General features: G+C 39.7%; 1 protein-coding gene across 4 annotated transcripts in view; it reads left to right on the top strand.

The window, feature by feature from the left end:
* The window catches only part of faf (ubiquitin carboxyl-terminal hydrolase-like faf), a 97,547-nt gene that overhangs the window by 69,982 nt on the left and 15,289 nt on the right, over positions 1-12,276 (top strand). For all 4 annotated transcript variants that reach the window (XM_089647325.1, XM_089647322.1, XM_089647324.1 and 1 more), the window contains 10 exons: positions 877-1,030; positions 1,425-1,542; positions 2,903-3,039; positions 4,469-4,625; positions 4,836-4,945; positions 5,030-5,116; positions 5,350-5,450; positions 7,206-7,390; positions 9,584-9,679; positions 10,404-10,576. In XM_089647325.1, the coding sequence (XP_089503451.1) occupies positions 877-1,030; positions 1,425-1,542; positions 2,903-3,039; positions 4,469-4,625; positions 4,836-4,945; positions 5,030-5,116; positions 5,350-5,450; positions 7,206-7,390; positions 9,584-9,679; positions 10,404-10,576 (1,318 nt within the window). The remainder of the gene's footprint in view (positions 1-876; positions 1,031-1,424; positions 1,543-2,902; positions 3,040-4,468; positions 4,626-4,835; positions 4,946-5,029; positions 5,117-5,349; positions 5,451-7,205; positions 7,391-9,583; positions 9,680-10,403; positions 10,577-12,276) is intronic.

Here is a 12,276-nt window from a genome sequence, read left to right as displayed (position 1 = left end):
TATTTGCAAGGAAGTGCTTCCCGGGATTGGAAGCAAAAGGTGTTTTATTAATTTATTTTGACTGTCCACGGAGATTTATGTTTTTGTTGGTGGTGATTTCGTGGATGCCGGGGCAACCATAACGTCCAGATAAAAGTTTGAATGTCTTAATCAAGTCACCTCTTTCTTTAATTTCTTTTAAAGTTGGTAATCTTTAATCTTCAAATTGCCTGTCTTAGGTCTAATCGTAATCAGGTGAGAGGCCAAAAATTCAAATGTTGTTTCGAATAATTTTAACCGTGCTTGGTGACCAGATCTGAAGCCAGGTAAACTATTGTATAGGTTAAATCATACACTACCACCTTTGTCATCGTTTTCCCCCTCCTCTCTTCTTTTCATATATAATAGGAGATGAAGAGGCATGGAACTTGAGTTGGATTATTATTATTATTTCTTGGATATAGCGCCGCTTTTGTGAGACATCACCTCAGAAGCGCTTTACAATTGATGCAGGTATTACAAAAAGAAAGTTAAGTTAAGTAGAATGAAGTACAGGAACAGGTGACACGAAGATAGAAGATGGAGACTCTGCAGCAAGAATCCTAGTTGTCGAAAAACTGGACCAACTACTACAGCAAGAGAGTCCACCAGTTTTATTGTCGCTGAGCTACGACCAAACTACATGGATTATTAAAAGCGGCATTGAAAGTTTTGCGTTTGGTATGTGGGTAAAGACAAAGGCAATTCGCGGCTGTCTAAGATGGGTGAACTATGTTAGCGACACTTTTGTACACATGGCATCGTAGTAATGATGAATCATCTTCCTTGTTTCCATGGGTGCCTGATAATCGGGATGTTATATCATTACTAATAATTGAATTGCTTTGTTATGTCCAGTGTGGGGTCTAGCGAAGGCGGAAGGCGATGCGACGCTGCTGGACGGAAGCGCGACGGCCAACAATCCCCCGTGCACACGCTACTGCCTCTCCGGGATAGTGGTGCACTCGGGACAGGCGTCGGGGGGACATTACTACTCTTATGTTTTACACAGGTAAAGATGTACACAACCCTGTTAACTCTCCAACCCCCATTATTGCAAAAACATCTAATTCTAAATCCAGAAAAAGTTTTCACTCACAATTATAATTTATTTGTATACTTTTTATGCAATATATGGTTTCGGTCAAGTTTCGTTAATCATTTTGTTTTTATACAGCCTTCTTTCTACAAGATTTTGTTTTACAGATCCGTTCTTATTAGAATCCTAGAAACAAAGTGGAGTAATTATCACAATAGAACCTATCTCGTATTTTCCTACACATCAGGCAATGTGTTTTTTACACAGTATTCTGGAGCACTTATCCCCCTTGTAAAAATTGAATAAAGTGTGTTTCTTTTGAAAATTATTTAGTATTTCTAATGGTTTGTTTCTATTATGTTTCCAGAGATGGCAGCGGCAGCAGTCGGTGGCTGAAGTTTGACGATGGAGACGTGTCAGAATGTGCCATGCAAGATGACGAAGAAATGAAAGTCCAGTGCTTTGGAGGAGATTACATGGGAGAGGTACGCCTTCAACTTGTCCATCTTAAGGAGCAAACCGTAGATGCATTTATTTTTAAAGTTATCCTTTCTCCGACCCATTCTTATGTAAAATGACAAGCTTGTGGAATGAACTGCCGGCATTAATCTTTCCACCCTCATTTAATCCGGGCCTCTTGAATAACACCCACTCTAACGGCCGTTGTGGCCAATCTAATCTGAGCCGAATACTCGACTCAACCCTGCTGAAATGCCCAAATCCGTTTTGCCCAAAGCACTTGATCGCCACACCACTCAAATTTAAGGAAGCTAACCTCGTGGATTAAAGACGCTTAAGGAAGACCTACTTATAAAAACTGACAACAGAGCGAAATACGCGAAAGCAATCGATCTGTCATCGCTGTCATCTGTCATCAGTTCACGCTCTTGTCGGTTTTTTAATTCAAAAATTCAACCTCGTAAGACATTTTACGTCGAGTACTGAATATTTAATATTTGCTCATCAAAACCTAACAAAACTGCATGTATTTTCATTGGTCGATAGTTTAGAGAGACATGACAGCAAAAATAGATTTAAAATCAGTAAATTAACTGCCAAATCCATCCACAAAGAGAATAAAGCTTTTTCTAGTAGCGTGGATTCATTTATTGCAATGTATGAGACATTTGTATAGCAAGAAGAGATTGTTTAATTTATAAATGTACCTAACCTTCCATTTCCCAACCCTTATGGGTCAGTGAATGACCAACAACCAACTGAAAACATGAACAAGTCATAAGTAATGTGCGCTTTCCAGCTATGAACTAAAATGACAATGCATTGACAAGCTTTTGGATTCCACTACGTAATGGTAGTACTAAAAGTGAGGGTTTATTTGAGTGCGCCAATTCTGGGTCTACTGCCATATACCGTTTAAAGTTTCAACTGCATAAAACGTCAAACTTGACGTAAACAAAAAAGTTAAGTCAATTAACACCTTATTTTTTACATATTAAATACGTTTGTTTTAAAAATATGAAATGTCGGTTTATGTATTACACTATTTAAAGTAAATTATCTGTATAAATAATAAATACAATTAATTAATGCTTCGGTATTAATTTAAAATGTAAAGTTTCTAATTTGACGTCATTTTTTTGTCTATGTAAATAAACAGTGCTACACACGAGGTGTTATGATCAAAATGTTGGCTACAGGCGAAATGGAGCAAATCACTACGATCACTTAACTGAGCAGCGCCTGGCTCAGGCTCAGAATTCCTTTGATAATCCATCGAAATTGTTGGCCACAACGGCCGTAACAGTTTCTACTTAGGTAGACAGTGGCATTCTAGTGAATATAACTATAATATCCAAATGAAATTTTGTTTGTTTGATTTGGCAGGTGTTTGATCCAATGCTGAAGAGAGTATCATATAGGAGACAGAAGCGCTGGTGGAATGCCTACATGCTGTTCTACACCCGGGAAGACTGTCTCCAGGGCTACAACCTGGAGCACCCCATGTCCTGCCTCTCTGTCAAGTTAGTACCGATCCTGCTCTATATATTCCTGGCTAAAATATCCTGTGCGAATCAATCCCCCCGCTTGCAGCTCTGATCCAGTCTGGAGCCTGTAGATCCCTGCAAATATCTCTGGATTATGTACTTAACCTTTTCAATGCTATCTCTTGCACCTGGCAGTGAATCTTTAAACATCCGCTTAAAGGGTAGCTGTGTTAATCAGGTTAAACGGGTAATCCACTTAATAGATTACCACATCTTAATGGATGGATTGCAATCTTCGATGTAGGAATGTTTTACCAGCATTTCAGCGAAAGGTGATATAAAGAATTTGCATAATCTATTGATCCCTCCAGTTTATGCAAAATAACATTGTAATCCATTGTTAGCAATAATAAAATGAAATATATTGTTTCCACAGTTCAAATGAAAATCATAACATTATGTTGTTCAGTTCGAATCCCAGCCGTTGGCTCCTCCAGCCCAACAGCCTCCCAGCCCCAGCCTCACGTTGGCGGTTCAGAGAAGGTCTCGTCAATCCCTTCCTTGCGTACCGCAGCAGCTGGAGTAGTTTCCCTGTCGGTTGAGCAAACCAAAAGTATTTAGCGGCAATATTTAAATATGCACTATAAATCTTCTTATATACTTATCTAACTTCTATTATCTATATATAAGGCAATGTATGTTTTTATGTGACATTGACATACAAAGCAATAGACCTGCCCATGAGGGAAAGGAGAACATAACAAGTGCGCGTAGCGGGAGTGACGTGACCATCTCCCTTTGTGATTTGTCAGTAAGTGAATCTACTGTAAAGGTATACAATATACAGGCAACTCGTATTGCCCTATCAGTATTTGGTTTTCGAAAATAAAATCTACTTACAAATAAGTACTCCTTTTTGCAATGGCGCACAAATTGCTGGCTACGTGAAAACCTTGACTGCAAATCCCAAATCGGGTAAACAAAAGTTCATTGTTGTTTTCAAAATCGAATATTTTATTACACTATTTAGTTAGGACACTTTTACAAATGTGTTAATTTACTCACCTAACTCATTTTTGCGTCGCTATACAACCCGATTTGTAGACAGTTCAGCTTAAAACGAACATGCATACCATGCGGAAAAAAATCCCACAGTGCAAACCGTTACCTTACTTTAGCGAAATTTACTTTTCTGCGCAGAGTCTGGTTTTTTCAATGTGCAATCTTCGGCGCTCAACGTACGACTGATGTCGTAGTTTTGCAATCAAAAACTACTTAATCGTTTTCGTTGAAAATTTCAATGTTTGTTCTTATTAGTGTCAGGAGTGTTTAAAGAATGGTTTTAATAGCAGAAGTCTGGGACGGCCGACATGGACAATACAATAGCGAAACATTGCCTTTCATAAAATGTACAATTGTAGCGTAAACTTGCATAAATGAATGGGCCTGTTTGTGATATTTGCAGAGATACTGGTGTGCCGCAGGCGATATGGGAGTGCGTGCGGCGCGGCAACATCGCCTTCTCGCACCACCAGAGTCAGTTCTGCACAGAGTACTTCAACTTCATGAAGAAGTTGTGCTGCATGAGGCTGTGCGTGCCCACAACACCCAACTCCACCTGGGTATGTACTTCCATTTATCAGTATCGCTCAATGAAATACCATCTTCATTCTGAATTAGTGAATTTTGACGTTTGTCCTGATCTGAATGGTCGTGTTCTCCCAGTATCCACAACGGACTTGCGTACATACTCCGTTCTCCTTGAGCGATATTATATGTTTGACCTGTCAGGTTTTCTATAGTAATATTAATCTGTATGGTATTTTTTCCAGGGTCCCGAACAAGAAGAACTATCCATGTTATGCGTTCAGCTAGCCACCAAATTCCTCTTCAATGTTGGCTTCCGAACTAAGAAAAATATTAGAGCTGCCGCAGGTGACTGGTCAGTAACTTTTCTAACCTCGCTAAGTTCAAGTAATCTAAATTAATTAATAATCTATTAAACATGTGTGTATGTCTGTTACAGGTATGAAATCTTATGCCACCACCTGAGGTGTTCTACATCCATCAGAGCCTGGTTTGCAGTTAATGCTATGTTCCAACACTCTCATAGGTAACACTTTCACTCTATTATTTTGTTGTTCGTGTCAGGTCACCTAAATAGTTGTGCACTATGACAGTTTAAAATACTATCAAGTTCACTATCCCAGTTTGAGGTACTTATAGTGGTGTAGTCGTTGTAGCACGATTTATCAACAACAATATCAAAACACATTAGCCACATAATTTGTTTATCAATGTTGTAAGTTGGACTTTGTTGACTCTTGTTTATTTATTTTTTTACAGGATGTGTGAATATCTCCTAGTGTGTCCTTCTACTGATGTCCGGATGACGTTTATGAAGCTTGTCGTATTCTTAGCACACTTTTCAATGCAAGACCCGCCAGGTAAATGCGTGTTTTATCTTTTTTTACATCTCACTCAATAGAATTCAGTAGATGCTGTTGCATTAGCCTTTATAGCCATGCAATATACTATAGGTGAGTTACACAAATAGTCATCGCCGCACAAGGCAGGCGGCAGAGCTTGATACTCCCATCATTCAGGGTGTGGATTATAGTCAGTCTCCCAATGAAACAAGTCTTTGGATGTGAGTGTTTATTGTACATATTAAACAGGTTAACAGACAGATCTACAAAAGGTACATAGCTTTTTAAGGCCTAACTTGTTGCTAGGCAATCTATTGAATCTATAGGCTCTGAAGGACACAAGTACATTATTAGCTTACGTGTAAGTTACGGCGGATGCGGTGAACGATGGTGCTGATGCCATAAGCGAGATGCCTAGGCTGATGCTGGGCGGATGCAGGAGCAGAGGGCCGCAACGAGGGTACACCGCGCTGGACGACCAAGGGGGCGCCAGGGCTGATGCAGGGCTGATGCAGGACGGATGCAGAAGGGCGGCCACGAGGGCACACCACGCTGGACGGCAAAAGGGGCGCCAGGGCGGCGGCTGGAGACGCAGAGACGATGGAGCAGGGCGGGGGCACTGGTTGGAGGGCCAAGGGGCTCCACACAAACAGGCTGGAGTGGCAGACGCCCAGGACTGAGGCAGGGGTCTACGAGTTCACTGGTCTCAGCCTGGCGTGGACGGTAGGAAGGGCGGCCGGCATCAACAGGCGAGGAAGAGCTGGAGCACGGGTCGGTTCGCCAAGGGGTTCTTCACGACCCGGCTGTGGTGAGCAGAGGTGTCTGGGCCGTAGACAGCATGTGGCCCGGACGGAGGAGACATGACCCAACTGTATAACGTAATGGGGCTGGTGGACCTCAGGCAGATGGAGACATGACTCAACTGTATAATGTAATAGTCCTGGTGGTTCTGGGGATCCCTTTGAAGTGGAGAACTGGTACTGGAGAGGCGGCACGCAAGGTGAAACAAATCCGCCGGTCCATATTTACGGCGACACCGATTTGGCGGCAAAAGTTAACTCGGAACTAACACAGCATGTTGCTTTCTACGCGTCTCCCAGGGAACTGAAGCGTGGGTCAGCTCGCGGGGGGAAGCTTGTCCCTTCCACATCTATTTTTGGTGCCTGGTCCGATGCCCTTATAAGGACACGTTTTGCATCTTAGCCATATGATTGGTTGTATGTACTTGTAAGCCCGCGCGTTCCGTATCGGGCGGAGATATCTCGAGCTCCTGTGTATGTATTAGTGTCTTGACATGCTTTGGGTGCGTGATCGATTTCCGGCAGCGCGTGAATATACCTAACTTTGCAGTTAGCTTGATTTTTATGGGCGATCCATAACAATGCAGTCTTCCAGAATGAGCATCCTCAAATGTATCACCCATCCACAGACTAAACTGCGACACATACATATGCCAGTATTCATCTTTCATTAGCACTTATGGGCATTTCACATACGGCCAAGTGCCAAGGACAGGTATAAGTAGTAACTATTACTGTCCTGAGAGAAGTCGATGTGTGCCATCCACACGTGCAATTTGTAAGTGAGTAAATAAAACGTTTACTTTGTAGTAAAACTTTTGTGTGTTGTCCAGACAGCGAGACAATAGCCCCGACCTAATTACAAAAGCGGTAGAAGGGAGTATAATTTATCTAATATATATAGAGAGACACGATTTGGACAGCTGTAGCCCGCATGTCCACAAACGTGTTAAATCTGATTATTTATTTGTAGTGATCGGTTGCGGCGCGGCCGGTATACCTGGTCGGTCCAGCCTCTCGGAACAGCTGTTGGCGGGAGCTGCAGCCCTGGCGGCGGGGCGCGAGGCGGCGGAACACGCACGCAACCTGCCGCTGCTGTTCAGCCTCTTCCACACATACGCCACTCTCGGTCTGCAGGAGAAGCACCAGCTCCTCAAGGTACACACACACATCCATACAATATGAATTATAACTTACCAACAACTAGATAGACATTATGTATATCTCATTCCAACTGGAACTTCCAAAATGCGACTTTTACATATTGCTCAATAAAATTTAGCCTTCAGTCCCGTTCCCACAGTTCGTATTTTCAAAGTTAGCGTAGTTTCCCACATTTGCACATTCGACCCTACAATAAAACAATTCATTGGCCTGGTATTTTTATAAAAATATTGTCTTGTTTGTGTATCATTTATGATTTAAGAATTCGTGACATTTTACTTCAAGCGGCGGCGGCTTTCAAATAGAGCTGTTCGCTCTCCATTTTATGATCACCCTTGTTAAACCATTATGCCTAAAAATATTTGCCAATACCTTTCCCACCCCTGTCCCATAGTAATAAAAACCCCAAATAAAGTGTCATCTCCCTTAAAATAATCCCTTTAAAATATTTGTATTGTTTAAGTCACGTCTGTATTATTTAGGATAGTTAAGTGCATTATCTTTTATTTTCAAGAATGTTGTTTGCCGACGAGCGGGTGGAACAACTTTATTTTTATAATATGTCCTTCAGAATTTATTTTAAATACAGATATCTCCCAGAAAAAAGGGAGTATTGAAATAACTGGTAGGTACATGCGTACCTACGCAGTCAGTCGTGAGATAATTACTAGGTGTATGTAAACCTAGAGAAAACTGAAGAATAAAGGAAACTAGACATTTATTTCTTTCAGTTTAAGTTTGAGCAGAGGAAAATAAGATCCTCTGCAATTATATTGTGAATTAATAAATTTATATGTCAAGAAGAAGAAGTGTTCTCGTACCACGATAGCAGAAACACCAACTACAGTTTTCATTCCTCAATACATTGTTTACAGTCTTGGTTATAAAGAGCTATTTCGGCCTAGTTTGTAAATCTAAAGGTTAAAATAATAACGAAGTTGATTTTTTTAGATGCAGTTTTATTCATTAACAAGAGATCCTAGGTTCGATTCCTAGTTGTGACCGTTATCTTTTTTTATGTTTTGTTTAGATTTATTAGTAACTAGCTGACATGTACTCGGCGTCAATTTCATACGGCCCACTTGGCTATAGCGAAAAATCTAAATGTTTGGGGTAACTTTTGAAAACCCTGGATTAGAACATTTTTTTTTTTAGTTTTGGTTAATTTATGCTGCATTTCATTAAAGGAACCAAATTTGTAAGAACCGAAATCGGTTCTTACAAATTGCATAAAAAAATTCGAAGTAAACTCTTGAATTTCCCTATCGCCCCCCTCCCCCTCAACGAAAACAAAAAAAAATCGGCTTGTAGGTCGCGGCCTGTTTTAAAAATAGGCAAAGCGGCCCCTCTGCTGAAATAGTAGTGCATCACTATCATAAATTTAAAGTTGTAATACAAAAGAAGATGTAAAAAGGGAACAAAATTGCGAAGCTCAAATTTCACATGATTTTATGACAAATTTACAATGTGCCTGATGGATAGCAATGGTTTACATTGCCGACAATCTTACACAGGTAGTGCCATAAAAATATGAATTCGTTCCTAACGGGATAGGAAATTTCCGCCACTTTGTTACTACTTACTTCGAGAATAATTATTGAATAATTTTTTTTTTTTTTTAATACCCAACGACCCCATTCATGTATTCAGAGATTGTGTTGACGAAATTATTTGCTCGGTATATCAGTGATCGACCTCGTTATAACAGTCAACAATTATATGAAGATAAGCCTGAACTAAAATATCGTGAACTTTGTTATAACGATCACGGCAATAGTATATAGCACATAGTATATTAACTCACTAATATAACGATCACGGCAATAGTGAGTTAAAATACTATGTGCTATATACTATTGCCGTGATCGTTATAACCAAGTTCGACTGTAATAGAAACAAAGGGGGGAACAAAAAGTTACCTATTAGTATGCTTGTTTGGATGGAAAAATCAATGAATAAAGAAGTGTTAGGAGAATGTTTAATTATTATTATTATCCATTCCGTAATGGATATAGCGATCGAGGAGGAGAAGAGCGTGTTGTCTGTTATCCCATTCAATTTTCCCACCTCTGCAGAAATGGCGTAATGGTTTGTTAGTTTTATTCCACTTGATTCAATTGGGACTCTTAAGTCATCATATTAAAATATGCACTAATCAACATGTAAATGATTTTTTTTGTCTTATAGCTGAACGTTGTGTATCTCATGGTGGCGATATCTATTGATGAAACTACGCAGACGGCTGTGAAATATCAATATGCGGAATTAATTAAACTGCACCAGGTTTGTCTTTTATAGATTACTTTTTACAGATTTAAATCTATTGCTACAATTGTATGAGTCTGAACAATGGGTTGAGTTAGGTCTGTGCTAAGCTGAAGAATAGTGTGCATTATGTATTATGCTGACTACAGTAGCAAGCTGGCTGCCACGTTGGCATTTCCGACGGAGAAATGCCAACGCAGGGTGTATGTTGACTTAATGTTACAGACTTATTAGAGTTACATGGAGTAAGGTTATCCCTCGTGGCATCAAATCGTCGCTCCTCTACCATAGCTGGTGAAAATGAAATATATTGGAAGTTTCGTCAAATTCTCTGACAGCCAGGAGATACTCGCCAGCGTTCTCCAAGGAAATCCATATACAGTAGAACCCCGTTAATTCGAACCCCGGTATTTTTACGAATTTACTTGGAATAACTGAATTTGAATTGCAGCCCGCGGTGGTAATCGGTTGCGAAAATTCGATTTACATCGGAATAAGTCGTATTATTACGAATTTACTCTGAAGAACCTGCCGGAAATTGAAGGAGCGACCGAATCACTCGATTTTCGAGATTTTTTTCTTAAAATTTCGAATTATGCGGGAATTTGTTAATTCGAAATTAGATTTTCGAGTTAACGTGGTTCTTTTGTGTCAGCGTATTAGGGCATTGGCTTCTTGAATTCAATTCTTGTTTTTATTTGTTTATTGAACTCCTGGCTATTAATATCCTTTATTATTTTAGGTGGTGTCCCTTCTAGTCAGGTGCTGCGACGTGACGTCTCGCTGCCAGTCCTCGGACACTAGCGGCGCGTCCGCCGTCATGCCAAACCCATTTGCCGACCCCGCCCTGGTGGCGGGCCAGGCCAGGCCCCTCCTGCCCACGCAGTGCACGGACATCCTCTACAATAAGACTAAGTGAGTGTACTGTCGGTGATGTCCTTACTTCGGTTTTACTGGCCTTAGGTCCTGCTGCCAGTCCACGGAATATAGGATAAGATATTGGATAAACAATACACCAAGAAGAAAACAATTCACATTGAAAGTTAGATAAATTTATATGTAAAAAAGTTATTTCAATTAATGGAAAACACGTTTTGTGTATTAATTTATTCATATTCGAGTAGTATAATACCCATTTACAAAAAAGAAAAAATATAACGCTACTAAACCAATATTTTTTCTATATTAACAAATAACACAATGCAGAAATATGCCAAGCGCCGATTGCACAAACCGTCAGTTTCAATTAATTAATGGCCGACTTGTATTGGGAGTGAGCTACCGTCTGCCACCACAGGCCTTGTGCAGTAGAACCTCGTTAATTCGAAATCCACGGGACATCAAAAATCAAATTTCGAATTAACGAATTCCCACGTAATTCGAAATTTTATGAAAAAAAAAAAAAAAATACGCCGAAAATCGATTTACTCGGCCGCCTCTTCAAATCCGGGTGGTATTTTAGGAGTAAATTCGTATTAATACCAATTATTTCTTTATTTTCGCAGCCGATTACCGTAGCAGCCGGCCCTTTAAATTGAGAAATTCGCAATAAATTCGTAAAAATGTCATATATTTACGCGTAAATCGAGATTTCGCGGCCGTATTCAGTCGCGGAGGGCTATTTAAATTCAGATATTCGAAATAAATTCGCAAAAATACAATATATTTCCGTGTAAATCGTATGCGCAGCCGATTTCCGTCGCGGCCGACCCTTTAAATTCTGATATTTGATGTAAATTCGTAAAAAATATGATATATTTCCGTGTAAATCGAATTTTATCGGCAGTTTTTCGTCGCGGACGGCCTTTTAAGTTCAGATATTTGAAGTAAATTCGTAAAAATATGTCATATTTCGGCCTGAATCGACATTTTCGACCGATTTTCGTCGCGCCGTATTTTTTAACTCGGATATTCGAAGTAAAGTTGGTAAAAATTCGATATAATTCCGCGTAAATTGAAATTTCGCGTTCGATTTCCGTTGCGGCGGGCCCTTTCAAATTCAGATATTCGAAATAAATTTGTAAAAATACGATACATTTACGCGTAAATCGCGATTTCGCGGCAGATTTCCGTCGCGGCGGGCCAGTTTAAATTCAAATATTCTAAATGAATTCGTAAATATACGATACATTTACGCGCAAATCGAAATTTCGCGGCCGACCCTTTAAATTCAGATATTTGGTGTAAACTCGTAAAACTACGACATATATCCGGGTAAAACGTATTTTCTCGGCCCTTCAAACTCGGATATTCGAAATAAATTTGAAAAAATACAACATTCCAGTGTAAATCGATTCAGATTTACAAAATAATAATACATATTAGGACGATGTATAACCACGTAAAACTACATTTTTCGGTGTTTTACCGCCACGGCTGACTCTTAGATTCAGATTTACGAAATATTATGATTTATTTTCGCAAAAATCAAATCTTTTCGAATTACACGAACAAATTTTCGTGCGCGGACAAAAATAAATTTCGAATTACGAATTAACGAATTTCGAATTAAAAAACCATTTTGTATGAAAAAAATTTTTTGCGGAAATTTTTTTGGCGAAAATTTCGAATTACGCGTTTTTTCGAATTAACGGGGTTCTACTGTACTGTCATCT

The sequence above is a fragment of the Hesperophylax consimilis genome, chromosome 26 (genome assembly GCF_061612785.1).
Source record: "Hesperophylax consimilis isolate HC1 chromosome 26, BYU_Hcon_1.0, whole genome shotgun sequence".
Lineage (NCBI taxonomy): Eukaryota > Metazoa > Arthropoda > Insecta > Trichoptera > Limnephilidae > Hesperophylax > Hesperophylax consimilis.
This window is presented reverse-complemented; position numbering and strand designations above follow the sequence as displayed.